At 46.7% G+C, this 19,537-nt stretch overlaps 1 protein-coding gene across 1 annotated transcript in view; it reads left to right on the forward strand.

Annotated features, from left to right (window-relative positions):
- Positions 1 to 19,537, forward strand: part of Ppm1h (protein phosphatase, Mg2+/Mn2+ dependent 1H) — a 274,493-nt gene that overhangs the window by 179,422 nt on the left and 75,534 nt on the right. Inside the window, exon 5 of the mRNA XM_036169724.1 lies at positions 3,215 to 3,299. Within this exon, the coding sequence (XP_036025617.1) occupies positions 3,215 to 3,299 (85 nt within the window). The remainder of the gene's footprint in view (positions 1 to 3,214; positions 3,300 to 19,537) is intronic.

Below are 19,537 nucleotides of genomic sequence, written 5' to 3' on the forward strand. Positions count from 1 at the left end.
TATTGTCATCATGGTGGGAAACATGGCAGAGTACAGGCAGACACCTGCTGGAGAAGGAGCTAAAAGCTCTACGTCTTGATCCATAGGCAACAGGAAGTGTAGTGTAACACTGAGTGTAGCTAAAACATAGGAGACTTCAAAGCCCACTCCACAGTGACACACTTCCTCCAACGAGACCACATCTGTTCCAACAAAGCCACACCTCCTAATAGTGCTACTCCCTTTGGGGGGACATTTTCCTTCAAACCACCACAGTTAGTAGCAGAAAACCCAAGGAGAGTTCTGAGTCATATACAGGGTCTGATGGAAACCCAGGCCAGGACAGAGTGATAGAGATCAAGGAGAGAAGGATTTATGTGCAACCAAGAGGAGAGGTCTGCAGGACAGGGCACCTTCTTGGACCTGTGGAGTAAGAGGGTCAGAACTGGGAAGTCTGGGCTCTGCAACTGGGTGAGAAGTAGTGCCAATCCCCGTGGCAGAGGATTCTGGAAGACAGATTTTGTGGAGGATGAGAGAGGGTGACGCAGGTCATCAGTTTGGAATGTTACTAAGTGTGCCGTCCCATGAAGCACCCAAATGGATATATCTGTTAGCTGCTTCAAGACTGAAGCACAACAGGGATGTGTTGGCTATAAAGACAGCCTGCAGCCTCAGTATACATTGATATTAATGCCATGTAATCATTCAGCAAACATCAAGGGTACACTGTCAGGACCATCTCCACGGGCATGTAAACTGGGTGTGTTCATTAGGGTTTCCATTGCTGTGAAGAAACACCGTGACCACGGCAACTCTTATAAAGGAAAACATTTAATTCAAGGTGGCTTACAGTTTCAGGGGTCCAGTTACTTCAAACCCCACTATCAGAAGGACTCCACATTTGTTTTAAGGCCCTCATCTTGCCATCTTGAAGTGTTCAATTCTGTGTGTGTGTGTGTGTGTGTGTGTGTGTGTGTGTGTGTGTATGTGCATGCATGTTTGTGTATACATATGCACATGTGTTCGTGTAGAGACCAGAAGTCAGGGCCCGGTGCCATCCTCAACTGCTGCTTTCCATCTTTTCTGTTCCTTTATTTTTATTTCATGTATAGGGGTGTTTTACCTGCACCTTTGTCTGTATATCATGTGTTTAAAGAAGAGCCTGAGGAGGCCAAAAGAGGGAGACTGATCTCTGGAACTGGAGCTGCAGACCTTTGAGAACCTCCATGCGGGTGCTAGGACTCAAACCTGAGTCCCCTGGAAGAGCAGCCAGTGCTCTTAACCGCTGAGCCATCTCTCCAGCCCCTCCATCTCAATTTTGAGACAGGGCCTCTCGCTGAACCTGGAGCTCACCAGTCTGACTGACCAGTCAGGCGTCTAGGCTCTTCCTTGTCCCCACCTCCCCAGCTCTGAGATGACAGATTCACACTGCAGTGCAGGCTGCTTTACAAGGATCCTGAGGACCAAACTCAGATCCTCCTCCTTTTGTGGCAAGCACTTTGCTAATCGATCCATTTGCCCAGCCCCAAGTTTCCAATTTTTAAACAAGTGGTCCTGTGATCCTATTTCGCACTGGGCTCTGAGGTTCTCATACCGGTTCTGCCTATGATTGCCTGATGTTGTGTGCAGTCCTGGAATGATAACATTGATGAAGTCAGGCATGATTGCTATAGGAACTTACAGGCCAGCATGGAAGATAGCCAGGGTTATAAATGTGATATCTTTTGTATAGAGATACATCGCAGGCCAAAAAGGACATGAAAAAGAGAAGGTTCACCCAGCCTTAGGGCGAAGAGCAAGGAAAGGAGATTGCCTGTGGGGTAGGAGCTGTCCCTAGAGTCAGAGGAGAACTGTAAAGAAGAATCTAGAAAGAGGAGGTCCTAAGAGCCCAGGTTGGAATCAGATGCTGCCAGTGGCTTCAGAACAATGACATGTCCCGTAGAGATCTTACAGGCCAGTGGTTCTCAACCTTCCCAACGCTGTGACCCTGTGATACAGTACCTCATGTTGTGGTGAACCCCCCCAACCATAAAATTATTTTGTTGCTACTTCATGACTGTAATTTCGCTACTCTTAGGAAATGTAATGTCAACATCTGATATGCAGGATATCTGTTATGTGACCCCTGTGAAAGGGTCATTTGACCCCCCTGTAGCCGTAAGTTTTCCTGTGTCCCGCCCAGTCCCACAGCCGCTCAGACCCAAGTAAACACACAGAGGCTTATGTTAATTACCAACTGTATGGCCATGGCCTATGGCTCAAGCTTCTTGCTAGCCAGCTCTTAGAACTAAACTCAGCCCATTTCTATTAAGCTACATGTCACTTTGTGTTCCGTGGCTTTACCTGTGTGCCATTACATGCTGCTCCTTGGACGGTGGGATGACGTCACCCTCCCCTCTGCCTTTCTCCTTCTTGTCTCTCCTTCAATTTCCCACCTAGCTCTAATGTAACTTGCCATAGGCCAAACAGCTTTATTTATTAACCAATCAGAGCCAACACATACTCGCAGCACACAGAAAGACATCCCAGAGCAGCCCCCAAGGCGGGGGTGGGGTGGGGGGTGGGGGGCATGCTCTCCCTAGTAAAAGCGGCTTTTTCTAGACCCCAGGTTATAAACCTAGAAACTCTAGGCCAGAAGTGTCCAGCTCCTAACGTGCTCGTGAACCCGCTTGGGAATCTAATTACAATGACAGTTCCGATAAGAAGCCTGGAGTAGAACCTTGGACTCTGCATTTCCTCCATGCACCCAAGTGAGGCCAGTGCTGCTGCTCACTGATCCTTGGAGTTCCCAGGAGTCTAGCTTTGCACTGCCCAGTACGTTAGATTCTAGCCACCTCAGACTTCTTTAGGCTAAATGGCATTATAAGTGCTGTTCTCAGGCTGCAGGGTAACCACAGATTGAATGCTCAGTATGCACATGGTGCTGGGGGGCAGCCCTGTTGGACTATGCAAAGAGCGTTACTGTGCTCACAGAAGGTTCAGCAGGACAAACTTTGGGTCAGAGGGAGAACTGTGGCAACATTCATTTGTTCCTTCATCCATTTAATCCCTGAACATTTATTAGATGTAGAGTTGGATACTTGTTGCCAGGGCATTAAGGCAAGGATCCAGAGATGGTATTAGTGAACCCTCTGGGAGGGTGTCGGGGAGGAGAGGACATCTTGCATGGCCTGTCGGTGGTTGTCACAGAGGCTTTCTGAATTGGTCGGCTGCTGATGCATTTTTCCCATTTCAGGGCCATAATCGTCAGAAATGGAGAAATCATTCCCATGTCTTCGGAATTCACCCCTGAGACCGAGCGCCAGCGACTTCAGTACCTGGTAAGAGTCGTGTGGGTCTGGCAGAGGGTAGTGGTGTTGGGGGGGTGGGGGGGGGTTGGAGCCGTGTGAGAGGAACACGTTGTTGTGACACGAGAACAGCCCCACCACAGCCAAACGACATATGGTATTAACTCCCCCACACACACCTCCTGGATCACACATCCTGGCTCTGCGTGTGACGACACACTCCACCTCCGTGAATTTATTATCGCGGCCACCTCTTCTCCCACCTGCAGCCAACCTCACTCAGTATGCTCTGCCTCTCCCGTCGGGTCAGTGTGCATAACACAGGGTCATTCTGAAAAGTGCAGGGCTCCTCAACCTTGGCCTGCACCTCAGTTGAGCTCCTGCAGGCCTTGCCGTCAGCCACTTTACCAGAAGGAGCCTCTTCCCATGGCAGCTGAGATCCCCGACGACGGCATGGCACCACTTCACACCCAAACAGGAAGGCTCAGGACCCTTCGGAACCATGCAGGTGTCAAAAAACCTGTTTCTACATTGAAGATAAATTCTCCTGTAGGCGATCCTCTTGGGTGTGAAATAGTGGGGGGGGGGGGGCCTTAGGAGACCCACGCTCCCCTTAAAAATCAAAGTTTTATGAAAAGCAGAATGAAATTGTCTTCCTTGTCCTCAAACTCCAGAAAGACGATGTTGGGCATAAAAATGAGTCTCAGATAAAAGTAACTTGGGTGCCCCCCTCCAAGTCCCAAGCTACTTTGAGGGCTGAAGTCTCTGACCACCACGGATGGAGATCTGTGGAGAAAAATGTTTGCCTGCCAAGATTTCCTATAAGATAGTAAGACTCCAGTAGAGACCTTCAGCTCTGTGAACAGACTGGTCTAAGCCGCTCACAAGGTCTTTCCTATGTGTCTCAGCAATGTAGATAGTTGGGTGGGGGGCTATCAAATATTTCATTTTTTTTTACTCTGTGTGTGTGTGTGTGTGTGTGTGTGTGTGTGTGTGTGTGTGTGAGAGAGAGAGAGAGAGAGAGAGAGAGAGAGCGAGCGAGCGCACACTTGTGTCAAAGGACAACTTGTGAGAGATTGAGCCCCGGGTCACCTCTACCACTGTGCCATCGCTGGCAAGATTTGATTGATTTAGAAAGTAGCCCTGTACCTTCACTCAATTCCCCAGGAAGTGTGTTCGGCTATAACTCTACAACATCCCCTTTGCTAGTTACAAGGCATGTGTGTGTGTGTGTCATAGCAGGAATCCCAGACTAGCAGAAAGTAAGAACTTTGTCTTCTACCCAATTTCTGTTTGGTTTGCTTGGTTGCTTTAAGGGGTGGTCGAGACAGCCCAGTCCAGCCACAAACTTACAGTATCCCCTCTCCCCAACACCTTCAACTCTATTAATTGCTTATCTTGTTGTTAGACCAAAACACACCAACAAAAGCATCTCGATGAAGCAATGGTTCTGTCTTGACTCACAGTTCGGGTGTGTACGGTGCATCCTGGTGAAGAAGTCACCGGGCCAGGAGTTTGCGTCGGCTGGTCACATGACATCCATAGTCAGGGAGCAGAGAGAGAGGGGTGATTGCCAGTGCTCTGGTCACTTCCTACATTTTATTTTGTCCATCATTAAAAGAAGGTCTTCCAACCTCAGCCAACCTAATCTACAAAGACTCTCCCAGACACGCCCATTGGTTTGTCTACAAATGACTCTAGGTCTCATCAAGTTGACAGAGGAACCATCACGGCCTCTCTCCAAGCACTGGGACAGGAGATGTAAGCCTGATTCCTAATGCTGTTTTCCCGTGTTTGTGGTAGGACATTCTGGAAGCTACCAGTGGTGGAGCTCCACTTTTTTCTTTTTCTCTTGGTTCTCTGGGAAAGTGTAGAAGATGCTTGACCCCAGTCCCCAGCTCTGCTATTCCCTAGCTGGATAGCTTTGTGCAGGTCTCCTAACCTTTCTAGACCTGGATTCATCACCTGTGAAATATAGCACTAGACAGCAGGGTCACCAAAGGCCTCTTGAGAGACAAAGGTCATTCCCAATCAAGTTTATAACAGCTGGCCTGTATGGTTTTCTCTGTCACCCAAGGCTATAAAAATGATCTCAGCATAGACCTTGTCACTTCCTACCTAAAGCTTTGAGCTGCTTTCCATAGAAAGAATGCAGCCAGACTTGTTGGCCAATTCAGATCCCCGCTGGCCTCTCCAACACCATTTCCCTGTCACTACCACGACCCACCCCCCCCCCCCCAACCCACTTCAGCCAGATCAGTACCTTCCCTGTCAGCTCAAGCCATCACCACTGTCTCTCTGACCTACATCCCTTTGGAAATGTTTCTCTGTTTAGAGGGGGCTCTGCCAGAAGAATCCCTCCTTATCCTTTCAGATGCCAACACAAGAGACACTTCTGGGAAGCATCCTCTGATCCTCGTAGGGAGTCAACCCCCCCAGTGCTGGTATCTGCAGAGGCTGTAGTGTGGCTTTCAGGGTTTTATTGTTCTCTTGTTTTTATTCAGATCTCTAGCTTCCTCTCCAGATTGAGTTCTGGAAGGCAAGGCTCTTACCTCAGTCACCTCATTGCTGTGCTCAACCTAGGGGCTGGCATGGAGCAGACTCTGAGTGGGTGTGGATGAGGGAATGCTGGGTCAGCAACAGACAGTGCTCCCCCCGCCCCCGGGCCCCCCCCCCCCGCGCCCTCCTGTGCATACAACAGCAGCGGAGTATGAGGCATTTGCATCCTTTGCCTCCATTCTTGGCAGCTCTGTCCTTCCGTGTCCCCCACTGAAATCCACTTCCTGCTGGGGGCGGTGGATGATAAAAAGTTAATTTCTTGTGCTTTGAAAATTTCAAGTAATGCATTTTCTTTATCAAAAAAAAAAAGAATATGGGGGCTCAGTTTTCAGGGGGGATAGGAATGGCTGAAGTTATCTGGGGACAGTAGGGGTAAGATGTCTGTGACTCTGCATGACTTCCACAAGTCACATCATTGATTGCTAATCATCCATTGTGGGGATGGAAAATCTCAGAAGACCTTGTAGGGATTAAACAATGTGAGATGCACAGAGTTCCCCTGTGTTACCCAGTCCTTACTTAGCTCTTGTCTGATGAGGTCAAGTCTTGCTCCTTTAAAGATGTCTCGGTCTATCTGGGTTGTTAAAACAGAATGTCAACCAGTAGCTGGCTTATAAACAACAGAAATGTATTTCTCACAGGCTGGAGGCTGTGAAGTCTGGGATAAAGGCCCTGGAAGTTTCAGTATTTGGTGAAGACTCTCATCCTGCTTCATAGATAGGCTTTTTTTTTTTCCAACCTCATATGACAGAGGTGTTCTTGGAAGACTCTTTGCTCCATCCTTAAGCTATAATCACGCCCACACATGGCCTTACCTCCCAGATATCATCACGTAGAGATTTGGCTCTAACATACGAAATCTGAAGGTGTATAAAAATTTATTTTAAAGCAAAATCCTGCTGGCCTGAGATCCGTTTTGCCCTGCTTATTTAGCACTCACTTCTGATGTTGCTAAGAGGAAGGGGTATTTTGGAGTCTGTCTTGACCAATCAGTGTGGATGCTGTTAGTCCACACAATGGGGCCTGATGGTCAATTTCTAAAAGATGAGGGCACATCTTCTTATTCCCTACTCCCACAGCAGATAGACATGAGGAGTGGACACCATCAGAATCTAAGCCACCCTGGTTGCCCAGTCTCTTGTCCATTCAGTCTCTTGTCCATTCAGTCTCTTACCCATTTGGGTTTTGGAAGATGTGCACTGAAATGACCTTCTCTGCCCATAATAATCACACAGTGTGACTGTTTATAGTGAAGCATTTTAAGTTAAAATATTTGTAATGTAACATGTGAAATTTTTATAACAAAATATGTGTTAGAATTAGGTTGTTAACATAAAGTTTTAAAAATAGTATCAAGTACCAGAATGTGGAGCAGACTGTCTTCAGCCCCGGTCCTGTAACGACCTGTGCACCCTCAGTTCTCGCTCATAACTTGTTCAGAAATGGGAATGAAAAACAACCCCTTGGCAATATAAAGCATAGACGTTCTTCTTCAGTTTACAACTCGGCTTTGGCCACTTATAAACTCATCACAGTTAAATATTCCTAAGTCAAAATGCAGCCAATATATCTGATTTCCCAAACATTATAGTTAATCCTTGCCCAGTTTCAACATACCCAGCACATGTATATTGGCTTATGGTATGGGGACATTATCCAACAAGCCAAGTGAGGTGGCACCGTAATCCCAGCACTCAGGAGGCAGAGACAGGAGAATCACTGTCAGATCAAGGCTAGTCTGGGCTACAGAGTCAGACTCTGTCTCAAAATAAATGGATAAACACAAATAAGTCACCAGCAGTCTGATGTGTACTATAATAAAGTGCTGGCTAGTTCGTTCATTTTATTGCATGCATTACTGAAACTAAAAGTAGGTATACTTTATGCTATCATGGAGTTGAAAAAAAAAAATCATTCAATCCAACCATTGTCAGCCAGGGACCATCTGTGTGTGAACCACTTTGTGGTTTTAAGTACACATGCTTCTGCTGATTTTTTTGAACATCCATTCCCCTGATCTAATTATGAACGGTTGGCGCAATAGTAGTTGGAGCATCCTTTCCCTCCCATGACCTCACCCAAGGATGGAAAATCAAGCAACTTCTTCATTCTCTGAACAAATTGAATTTCATGTTCCTATTGTGTGAAGAAACATTTATGATGGACTTACCAGGACATCTAGGCCCTTAGCTGCTTGCTTTGGGTCACTGTCTATAATCCCAAGGCTCTGCTCTTGTTGGAGAAATGGATAATGAGCTCTGGGGTGTAGGGAGGGTGGTCAGGGCTCTTTGTGATCTGCAGTGGAGAGGGATGTCTTGGGTATGGACAGTCTGGATGCTTAGGGATTACGGAGCTGGAGGCAGATTGTAGAATGAATGTGGCAGTCGGGAATTTTGTTTGGTCTTGCATCCTGACCTGAGGGCCTCTTCACACGGCTCTTGGGGAACATGAACTTTGTTTGATAGGCTCTCTGACAGGGGTGACTAATAGAGCAGGCTTATGGGTTTGGTGTGCTCACACAGAAAGTGGCAGGTGTATGTATGGTGAAGGGATCACAGGGGCCCTGTTTTCTTACCCCAGCAGCCAGGGAGACCTGAAAAGCCTACAGGCATGAATAAGCCCGGTTCTTCTCTAGCTGGTTTGGAAGGGGATTTTGTTTGTTTGTAGGTTGGTTTTTAATGGATTGAAATAAATACTTAAGGGAGTCCATGAAGCTAACTGTGTTCTGGGAGCATCAAAGCAGAGCTAGGCAAAAAGGGTGTCTGGCTACTGGATATCTCTCAGCAGAACTGAGTGCTTCGTGTCTGTGGTCTCCAGGAAATCACCCTGCCTTTCCTTCAAGTGGCAGCTAGAAATGAATCACCCTCAGGGGACCTCCAGAGCCCTGAGGTATGAGAGAGGAGGCTCCCCTCGCTTCTGCCTGGACATCTTTATAAACTTCTGGTTTGATTACATTAAGATAATGCTGGTATCATCAAACCTTCCAATAATACGCTCTGTCCTTGCAGAGCGACCCATGTCTGAGGCTGGTTTTAATCAAGGACAATGTGCAGACAGGATGGAAGTGGGCTTCAGATACATTTTTTTGAGACGTGAAAATGCAGCATTATCTGGAGTGACTGTTGGTGGTATCTTGGAACCGCCCCAGCCCCGATCCAGCCTGGTCCCATTTGTCTGCCATCTCTCTGGGGCTGGGCTTGGGAAGGCTTCCAGAGAAGAATGTCGTGCCTCCGAGCTCACTGAGATTTTTTCATGCTCAAGAGTTATTTTCACAAAAATATTCCTTAAGGCTGAACCTGCTTTTATTTTAAGACAGGGGGAGCTCTACTGCAGTGGGTCACAACCCTTCCACAGGGTCGCATATCGGATCTCCTGCAAATCAGATCTTTACATTACGAATCATAACAGCGGCAAAATCACAGTCATGAAGTCGCAGCGAAAATGATTTTATGGCTGGGGGTCAGCACAAAATGAGGAGGCATCTAGTGGGGAGTTCGAGTGTGCTTCCGATTAAAATGGCAGGCGCCACGCTCCACCTTGACAGTGGTGATTCGACCTATTAACCTCAAGTTGTGGGTGGAGGTGGTGGTGGTGGTGGTGGTGGTGGTGGTGGGTGGTGCGGGCGGGAGTGGTGGGGGTGGCGGTGGTGGGGGTAGTGGGGAGGGGTGGGGGGTGGTACAGAGTCTGCCCTCTGATTGTGCCATGACAGAGTGTATGGATTTGGGCAGGGGTGGGGGGGACACCACTCTGATCCCAATGTCCTTGACACTATAACTTTGTCTCATAAAATTGCATGTAAGTTTTGGATTTTCTCATTAAACAGTGGCAGTCTAAAAACTGCTGTAGCTTGTTTTTCTGTTTCCTGTAAGTTCCAGGGACTATGTGGGAGTGTCCTTGGAACCCTTTCTTGAAAATCCACACATGCCAAGCAGAATTTTATCAGTTCTCAATCCAGTAATAACTTACGTATACAAACTCGGTTCTTGTCACTTGGAGATGAACATGTGGTCACACCTGTGCCACGGCAGAAGACAGTGTCGGGGTACAGTCCTCATCGTCCCTCTTGTTGAGATCTTTGTTGTTTTTCCACTTCACATGTCAGACTAGTGAACCCTTGAGCTTCCAGGGACCCCCGTCTCCATCATCTGGAGTCATAGATGCTGATGTCAAGCATCTGGCTGTGCGTGTGCGTGTGCATGTGTGTGTGTGTGTGTACTGGGAAGTCAGAAGCAGGTCTTTATACTTGTGTGTGAAGTGCTTTTTGTTGTTGTTGTTGTTAACCCACTGAATCAACTCCCCAGCCTCATTTTGAGATCTTTGCTTTTTAAAACAGGGTCTCACTGTACAGTCCTGACTGCCTGGAACTCACTAAGTAGACGAGGCTAGCCTTGTCTCACAAGAGATCTGTCTGCCTCTGCCTCCCCAGGACTGAGAGAGTAAGGATGTGTGCCCATCACACCTGGCCACTTGGAGATTTTTAAGGGCAAACTATGGCTAAGAATTCCTCGCAGAAGAACCTAACGCATATATATTAAATGTGAAATCAACCATTTCACACTTTTCCTTGCCTCCCCTCCTCCACTCTCCAACCAAAATAATGAAGTGGCCAGCCTTTGCCGCAGAAGAGCCTTCCAGTCCAACTATCGAGTGACTGGCAGTAATTGCCAGTGGCCGGACTTACATTCATTTCATTTCATTTCTGACCTTAGATTCTATCATGATAAACCATCCTGAATTGCACTGCATCCTTCTCATGTAGTCTGATGAGACTTTTCCCTTCTAAGGGCAAGAAAAGAGAGAGATCGCTCAACTGTTTTTTGGGTTTTTTAATTTTGTTTTGTTTTTGATTTTTGGCTTTTTGCTTCATTTTGGTTTTATTTCTTTGTTATCTGAAAACAAATGATTTCAGTGAAATTCTGCCTTTCAAAGTTTGAGAGGTCTGGATCTATTTCTCAATCAATCTCAAAGCTGTAGGTGGACTTAGGAGAGCGCTGCCTCTGGTGGAATCCGCCATCTTATTTGATACCTAAGTGTCTTGACTCCCTGTGTCCTGCCGAAGGAAATAGAAACTGAAGGCCCTCTTTAGGGAGGGTTTGGCAGCCACTCCTGAAGTAGAGCATGCCATGGCCCAGCAGCTGCATTCTTAGGTACCTACCTCAGGGAGTTGTACGCAGATGTTCATGGAAGCACTAGACTGTGCACAGGGTGTTGTTTGTTATAGTCCAAACTGGTACCTGTCCAGCTGCCCACAGAAAAGGGAGTGGGCCTGTAAATCATGGCTTCATCCCAGTCTGAAATGCTTTATGGTGCTGAGAATGGAAAAAAAAAATTATGGCTATATACAACATGATGGATCTCAAAGATGTTTCTGTGCCCCACTGCACCCCCAGTGCTGGGGATTGAACCTAGGGCCTAGTAACCATAGTAAGACCTCCTCTACCAACCTGTGTTCTGAGGCTTAATTTGTGACTAAGGAGACTACAAGAAAGTACAAAAATGGGGTTCGGGAGATGCCTTAGTGAGTAACAGCACTTGCTGAACCAAGCTTGAGGATCTGAGTTCAAATCCCCAGAACCCACATCAAAAGCCAGGTGTGATCACACGTGCACCTGAAACCCCAGAACTGTGGGGAATGGAAACAGGAGGATTGTTGGCATCTGGAGAGTGCCAGCCTGGAACTAGGTTTAGTTTCAACCCCTCCTGCCAGTGAGGTCACATCTCTGAAGGTCACAAGAGAGGCGCCAAGTGTTTGAGCTCAAGAGTAATACAAGCAGAGCACGTCTCATTTTTATTACTAAAGCAAGCAAAACGTGAGGCGATGTGTACAGTTAGCTCAGCCAAATGCAAGTACAGTGAGGAAGACACCAGGTGTTGTGTCCGATGAACATCATCTTTGGTCGTGAGACAAGAACCAAGTACGTTCCTCCCAGGCCTGTGCCTTTCCCACAGAGAACATGTGGGCACGGCAGGGCGTTCCCTCCGCGTCCTTCCTTTCACGTGCATTTACTTATCATAGCTGATGCCATGCTCTCTGGAAGGCCACCTTGTGGGCAGACCATTCTGCATTCTCGCCCAACCATAGTTCTCAGTAGGTTCTCAGCTTTCTCACACAGATCAGTGAGAGACCCTGTCTCCAAGGAATAAAGGGAAGAATAATAATAGAACAAGTTATAGTCCTCTGGCGTCCAGACATGTACACATAGGCACACACACACACACACACACACACACACACACACACACACACACACGTACACGCACACACACACACACATGCATGTATGCACGCACGCACGCACGCATGCACGCACACGCACATGAACTCACACACACGTATATGCACACACATGTAAGTTCAAAAACACGGCAAAGCCAATCTAGAAGTTGAAACAGTACTTCCCTCTGGGATAGGGGTGGAATTGGAATTATAGAGGAAGGAAGGGGCTCCTAAGGGGCTGGGAATGTTCGTTTTTAAGTGCTAGCTACATAGGTGTGTTGTTCGTGAAAACTGATCACCCCGTAAATATATTATATCAACCCGTTACACTGTATAGTATACTTCACTGAAGTGGTTTAGGTAACTGTGTCTTTTATTCAACTGCACAGTAGGATTTTTAGGAAGAGCTTTTCGACATCCCTCAGGGAACCTGTCACCTCTTTGCCTTGCACCATGCGCTCTTAGGGGCACCTCTCAGGCTCCTCCAAACATAGAGCTGTTCTCTACCTTTGTGTATATTTGGCCTGTACTGGTGCTGCTGCCCCTTCCACCCCTCCACTCCCCCCCCCCCCCACTACTACCCCACCATCACCACCCCACCACACCACCCCACCCCATCCCGCCTCCATGGCTCTTCAGCACCTTGCAGGGTCTCTCTGGCATCTCCTTTCTCCACCATGGAAATCCCGTTGCCTCCCCTTAGTCTCAGGGTATAATGGCCGTTTCACTGGTAAAAGCCTTCTCCTCCTCTCCCCCAACATTGTGAGCTCTAAGCAGCAGTACCTCTGTGCTTAGGTTTTGAACATCTGACTTGTGAAGGAGCTCATGTGCTTCTTATGAGAATTTCTTTGTCTGGCTACCTCGCCCTAAACCTGACCACGGTATCCTTTTTGCCTGGCACCACTCACTAGCCAGTTGACACAAAGTAGCAAAAGAAGATGTCATTGCCCAGCAGAAGGAAAGGGGCAAAGTACATTGTATTTCTAGCAAGCAGTTTCCAGTAGCCTAAAGATCCACTGTTTGTCCTCTCGAACCTTAGTGTTCGGTACTTAGCCTTTGGATATAACCTCACTCGCTCTCCTTGGGATCTGGGTGGCCTGTTCTGGCTTCTATTTCTCCTCCCCTGCCAAAGTTCTCAGAGGTCTGCTCAGCTTGTGAAGGCATCTCTCAGCACCATGTGCTGGAGGGAGACAGTCCTATGTGAATGCTACATGAATGTTCCTAGCATGCATATATCTAAATACCATCATCAAAGAGAAAGATATAAAATGTATTCAGTATATCCGATAAATCCGGAATGTTTAGGGAAATGTCCAGAGGTTTTTGTTTGTGAGTGGACATGGGTCCTATATACTTGACCCCACCTTGGATTTGAACCACACTTTTGATTTATATTGTTTTGTTTGTTGGTTTGAGACAGGGTTTCTTTGTATAGCCTTGGCTGTCCTGGAACTCATTATGTATGTAGACCAGGATGGCCTCAAGCTCACAGAGATTCATCTGCCTCTGCCTCCCAAGTGCTGGGATTAAAGGTGTGGGCACCACAGCCCAGCCTTGGTCCACATTTTTAGCAAGTTAGCATCTCTATGAAATGTGCCTTGGGGGAAAAAAAAACTGTAGTGATGTATGCATATTTATGAACTGCCCAGGTATGGGAAGTGGAGTAAACCATGCCAAAATTATTCATGATTCTTACAACTTAAGAGCCAGGAAGTCATTAAGTTTTATTGCTTGAAGGAATCTAACAAACTCTCCCCACATTTTGCAGATTTTAAATGTTGGAGCTTGCTGCTTCAAGTGAAATTGAGGTTTAAAAAAAAAAAATCACTTGTGGAACACCAGACTCAAAAATGCTAGGGTAAGCCATCCTTCCATCAAACCGGGCTAGGTCAAGTGAAGCCATTCCAAGCAGTCATGACACTTGGGTGCTGGACAGTCTGGAGGAAGTTTCCACATTCCCAACTTGTTCGGTCACTCTGCATTTGCCAACCCTGCTGACCTCTCAGGAATTCACAGGCTTCCCCCATCCCCTCATGAGAGCCAGGCCTCTCCCGGTGACTTTAAGAAAATCATTAAAACAAGGCTCAGTGAAGCCCTTCCCATCACTTTAAGAACCTCGCTTAAACCCTAGGTTCTCCTAAAATATCACAATTTTTAGAGACTCTTTTTAATGAAAGCAATCTGGGCAAAGGATGATAGGTCAGGGAAAGAACACTTACCCATCATACCTAGAGAAAAAAAGGGAATCTGTGTCCAGTGGTAGAAATACTTACCAATATAGAAATTAAAAAGAAATTCTCAGATAACCTTTTGTTGTTTTGTTTTGTTGTTTTCAAGACAGGGTCTCTCTATATAGACCAGGCTGTCCTCAAACTCACAGAGATATGCCTGCTTTTGCCTCTGCAAGTGCTGGGATTAAAAGTGTGCACCACCACCTCCCTGTCAGACAACATTTTTGTAATGTGTTGATGACTGTGGACATAGATACTTATGCATAATGCTTATTAGACCTCTGTTCGGTTTTTGTCAGCTTGACACAGACTAGAGTCACCTAGGCAGAGGGAGCCCTACTAAGGAACTGCACCCACCAGAATGCCCTGATACCATGTCTGGGGGGCATTGTCTTGATTAATGACTGATGTGGGAGGCCCAGTCCATGGTGGGTAGTGCCATCTGGGGCATAGTCCTGGGATATATAAGAAAGCAAGTTGAGCAAGCCCCTCAGTGGTCCTCCATGGTTTCTTCCTTTTTTGTTTGGTTTGGTTTGGTTTTTAGAGACAGGGTTTAACAGCCCTGGCTGTCTTGGATCTCACTCTGTAGATCAGGCTGGCCAGGAACTCACAGAGATCCAATTGCCTCTGTCTGCCTCCTGAGTGCTGGGATTAAAAGTGTGCACAACCACTGCCTAGCCCTCCATGGTTTCTGCTTGAGTTCCTCCCCAGCTACCCTCAAGGACAGACTGTGGAAATGGAAGCCAAATAAATAAACCTGCTCCCATCCAAGTTGGCTTTGGTGAGGAAGCAAATTAAGGCAAGACCTAGATATAAAGTTTCATGGTAATTATAAGACATGATAACAGCTAACAAGCAGAAATCTCTTTCTCTGAAGCCCGACAAGTTAATTTTTTTTACACGTTCTGGGTTTTCTGTGTCACTCACCATCTCCTTTGTCCTTAAGCAGCCATGTTTGCTCTGTTCTTAGGGCTGCACTGGTGTAGCACCATTAACTCCAGATGGTCTGCTCAGTGCAACTTAAGTGAGTGTGCAAAGATCCGTTTAGGAGGGGTTGATGATGACTGTGGGGCAAGTGTTGACTTTACAGAGCAGTGAGTAGTCAAGAGATGTCATGGGTATAGACAGACTGCTTACAGCTCCGTAGCAGCCATGGTTGTGACAGAAAAAGTCATCATGCCATGAGTGCTGTGGCAATTATCCAAAGAGACAGAATAATCACCACAGAGACAGAGAAATCCAGGGGTGTGGCAACAATATCAGTGTGGGACTGCATATAATATCTCCTCATAACCAAGATGCTTTCCCACATACATTTTAATATGTGTGAAGTTGGAATATTCTACAGATGTGGGCATGAGCAAGCATAAATGCATAGACGTATATAAAGAAGGGACCATTTCTTCTGATAGCCCTATAGGAGGCTCATTGTGAGGTCCCTATAATGAAAGATAGATTGACAAGAGATAAAAGAGAAATTTATCTAATATAGGTGTTGTTTGACACATAAGGTATGTCCGATAGAAATGCATTACATTATAAAAAAAATCAGGATTCAAAGAAACACATAAATGTGTATATTTAAGCTCAGGTCTGATTTAAAAAGTGAACAGTTGAGGCTGGAAAGATGCGTCAGTGATTAAGAGCACTTGCTATGCTTGCAGAGGGTCCAGGTTTGGTACCCAGCATCTACACTGAGCATCTCACATGCCTGTCACTTCAGCTCTTTCCCACACCCTCTTCTAGCTTCTTTGAACACCAGGCACACGTGTGGTGTGTGTATGTATATATGGGCACCCTCACACACACATAAAATAAATTTTAAAATAATATTATTTTAAAGAGCAGGCATCCATGGGAGATGTGGGATTTGACAGTGGGGTTATCTTCTCATAGGAGTAAACCAGGAAAATGTGACAAGACTTTTAAAATCAATTTAAAGATTATTTATGTGCTTTATTTTGAGTGTGAGAGTTCAAGCATGTGTGGAGGTCAGAGGTCAGGGCTCTCCTGTCACCTTGTAGGATCTAGGGATTGAACTCAGGTTGTTGGGCCTCTGCCCATTGATCTGTCTTACTTGCTTGAAAGATATGTTTATTTCCCTTCTCCAGTGGTACCTCCCTTCAGAACTAAAGATGTTCCTTCATGGTAGATTGAAGTGTGATCCTAATTAGTCTTAACAATAAAAACTATGAGTCAGATATCAGGGTGAAAGCTGAAAGACGAGAGAAGCAGAGCACCAGCCGCTAGAGACTTCTTTCCTTTACAGATCCTCAGACCGAAAGAGAAGCCGAGATCCTGTCTCCACCTGCCTTATATTCCTGTCTCCACCTCCCAAGTGCTGGGATTAAAGGCGTGAGCCTCCCAAGTGCTGGGATTAAAGGCGTGAGCCACAACCGCCTGGCCTCTGTAGTTGACTAGTGGCTAGCTCCATCCTCTGATCTCCAGGCAAGCTTTATTTATCAGAACACAAACAAAATATCATACAACAGTAGGTATCGGAGGGTGCCTCTGGAATGGAAGTCTTATGACCTGCTCTAAAGGAAAAGGGCCAAGGGAGAGCAAAGGAGAGTTTGTGTCCCTTCCATCTTCTGAGCGTACTATAGTCTAGGATTACGTGCCTAACTCTCTCATACCAACTTGCAGGGTGTGTAGCAAATGTCTTGGGGAAAACTCCTTCCAATGAAGGAACCATTCATCCGTTTTAATTTGGATCCAACTGGTTCTGTGGAAGGACCGGGCTGGGCAGGCCTCAGACTTGGCTAGCCACATTCCTGGAGTGGGAGTCACCCGGCTGTAGACAGCTGCTGAGCTTTGAGGTGTGTGGTATGCTGCGGTTGTTTAAGAAATGCAGTGTCAATGATGCTTCTGTTGAGACACAGGACAGGACGTGGTGAAAACTGTGACCTTCTTGACTCTGAACTGAAACACAGTGAGAGCTGTGGTATGCTTAATGTGAAAAATTCTGGGGGAGTTTCAAGCCATACACAGATGGTCCTCCATTGATTGATAGTTAGGTTTCCGACTTTCCAACCTCAGGATAGTGTGAAAGGTAAGTACAGCTAAAAGAAACCATACTTCAAATTTTAAATTCCGTTTTGTTTTGTTTGTTTTATTTTGAGGTAGAGAACCACTCTGTGGTTCAAGCTAGCATGGAAATTGTGATCTCCCCTGCCTCGGCCTCATGTGCTAGGATTACAGGCAGGGACCACGGCCAGCTGAATTTTGAATTTCTTTCTTTTTCTAGGATAGAGATGTGTGATGATGCTCTCTCATAATGCTGGGCGGCGGCAGCAGCAACACACCCCGACTTCCTGTCAGCCATGATGTCACTGGGGTTGTCAGTGGAGACTCCACAGTGGGCTGTGTTGCTCTGCTACAGTGTTAGCACTGTTAGACAGACTTCAGCTTCACAGTGGGTGTACCGGGGTTGTAACCACATCATAATCTACAGTATCGGAACTTTACTGTTCAGATATCCCATACTGTGTGCAGACCAGGTTTGGAAGACGACTCTGTGAATAAGCACTCTTGCTCTGCAAGCATTCAGACCTGAGTTCAAGTCCTCAGTACCTGTGCGAAAAGCTGCCCATGACTATACCTGTTTGTAGGCCCAGCAATGGCGGGTGGAGACAGGTGGATCCCAGAGTTCCCTATCCAGCCAGTCTCAATGAAGTCTGGTGGAGTGAGAGACCCTGCCTCAAGGCAGTAAGGGAAGACATTGAGCATCCTGCCTGATCGCTGCATGAGCAAGCACAGGCATGTGCCCCTGCATGCTTATGTGCACGCACCATGCGCAAACACCACACACCCATGATAGAAGCATAGCCAAACTGATAGACAATGGAAAACTTGTCTTAAAGAAACTCCACCAGCCGGGCGATTGGTGGCGCACGCCTGTAATCCCAGCACTCGGGAGGCAGAGGCAGGAGGATCTCTGTAAATTCGAGGCCAGCCTGGGCTACAGAGCTAGTCTAGGACAGGCTCCAAAGCTACAGAGAAACTCTGTCTCGAAAAACCAAAAAAGAAAAGAAAAAAAAAAAAAAAAAGAAACTCCTCCAAAAGGAGTAAAATAATCGTTTGAAGCAGTTAAAGAGCACCGTACACAATTTAGAAGGCAGCCTTGGTTTTCTCTTTGAGAGGTGGAAGGGTGGTGTTGCATCTAACCCAGAGGCATCTATGTCAACAAGCTATCTGGTACAGCCTCCCAGGTAAATGAATGCTGGCAAAAATGGGCACCAGGGTGCCTGGCTAAAGCACCATCCGAGGACCTACTCACCCTTCTGTGAAGAAGCAAAGTGCCTGGACCTCTCTGTGCATCGCCCTTGTAGAAGAGAGATTGTTACCTCCTTACCCATTGCTGGGTTCATAGCTAATAACCCGGCCACAAAAGATGATAAAAGCCTAAAAGTTATTAATATAAATTGCATATGATGGGGCTGGAGAAATGGCTCAGTGGTTAAGAGCACTGGCTGTTCTTCCAGAGGTCCTGCGTTCCATTCCCAGCAACCACATGGTGGCTCAGCCATCTGTAATGAGATCTGGCACGCAGGCAGAACACTGTATACATAACACACAATAAATAAATCTTTTTTTTTAAAAAATGCATATGATACTGGATTCTTTCAAGGCAACAGGCGGAACAAAAATGGTAACTTTTGTGGCTAGTCATGTGTCAGTGTGCTTGGAGAATGAAATGATAAGAAAGAAAGAGAGTAAATGCAACAAGTCCAGCTCATTCAGCGTTTCTGGCCCCCGTGACGTTCCGTCCAGTGTGCACAGAACACGACTTCTCTAGAACAAGCTCCCCCTGTTCCTGTCTTCTTCTTTCTATCCCCACCCCTATCCTGTATTACCAGGCTGATCTCTACCTCCCGCCTCAGCCTCCGGAGTAGCTGAGACTGTAAGTGTACACCACAGTGTCAGCTTGGAGTAAGGGTCTTCCAGCTGCTGTTTTCGGAAGGAAGTCGGCTAAGTTCGGTGGCTTCAGGGGAAGAGGATCCGGAGCAGCCCTTCCAGGCTCTATGAACTGAGTGCTACCTGCACTTCCCATCAGTTTCATAAATACTCGAAGGACAACTTCAAAGGAGAAGGATGTTTTCTTTTGACTCGGAGTTTCGAAGATTCGGTGCACAGGTTGCTCAGGCCATTGCTCTGGAGTCTGTGTGAGGCTGAACATCACTGTGTAGAAGGCTGCTCATCTCGTGGCAGCCAGGAAGCAAACCGATCAGAAGGTACCAGAGCCCAGTTGCTTCCTTAAGGGC

This window comes from Onychomys torridus, chromosome 20 (assembly GCF_903995425.1).
Source record: "Onychomys torridus chromosome 20, mOncTor1.1, whole genome shotgun sequence".
Taxonomy (NCBI): Eukaryota; Metazoa; Chordata; class Mammalia; order Rodentia; family Cricetidae; genus Onychomys; species Onychomys torridus.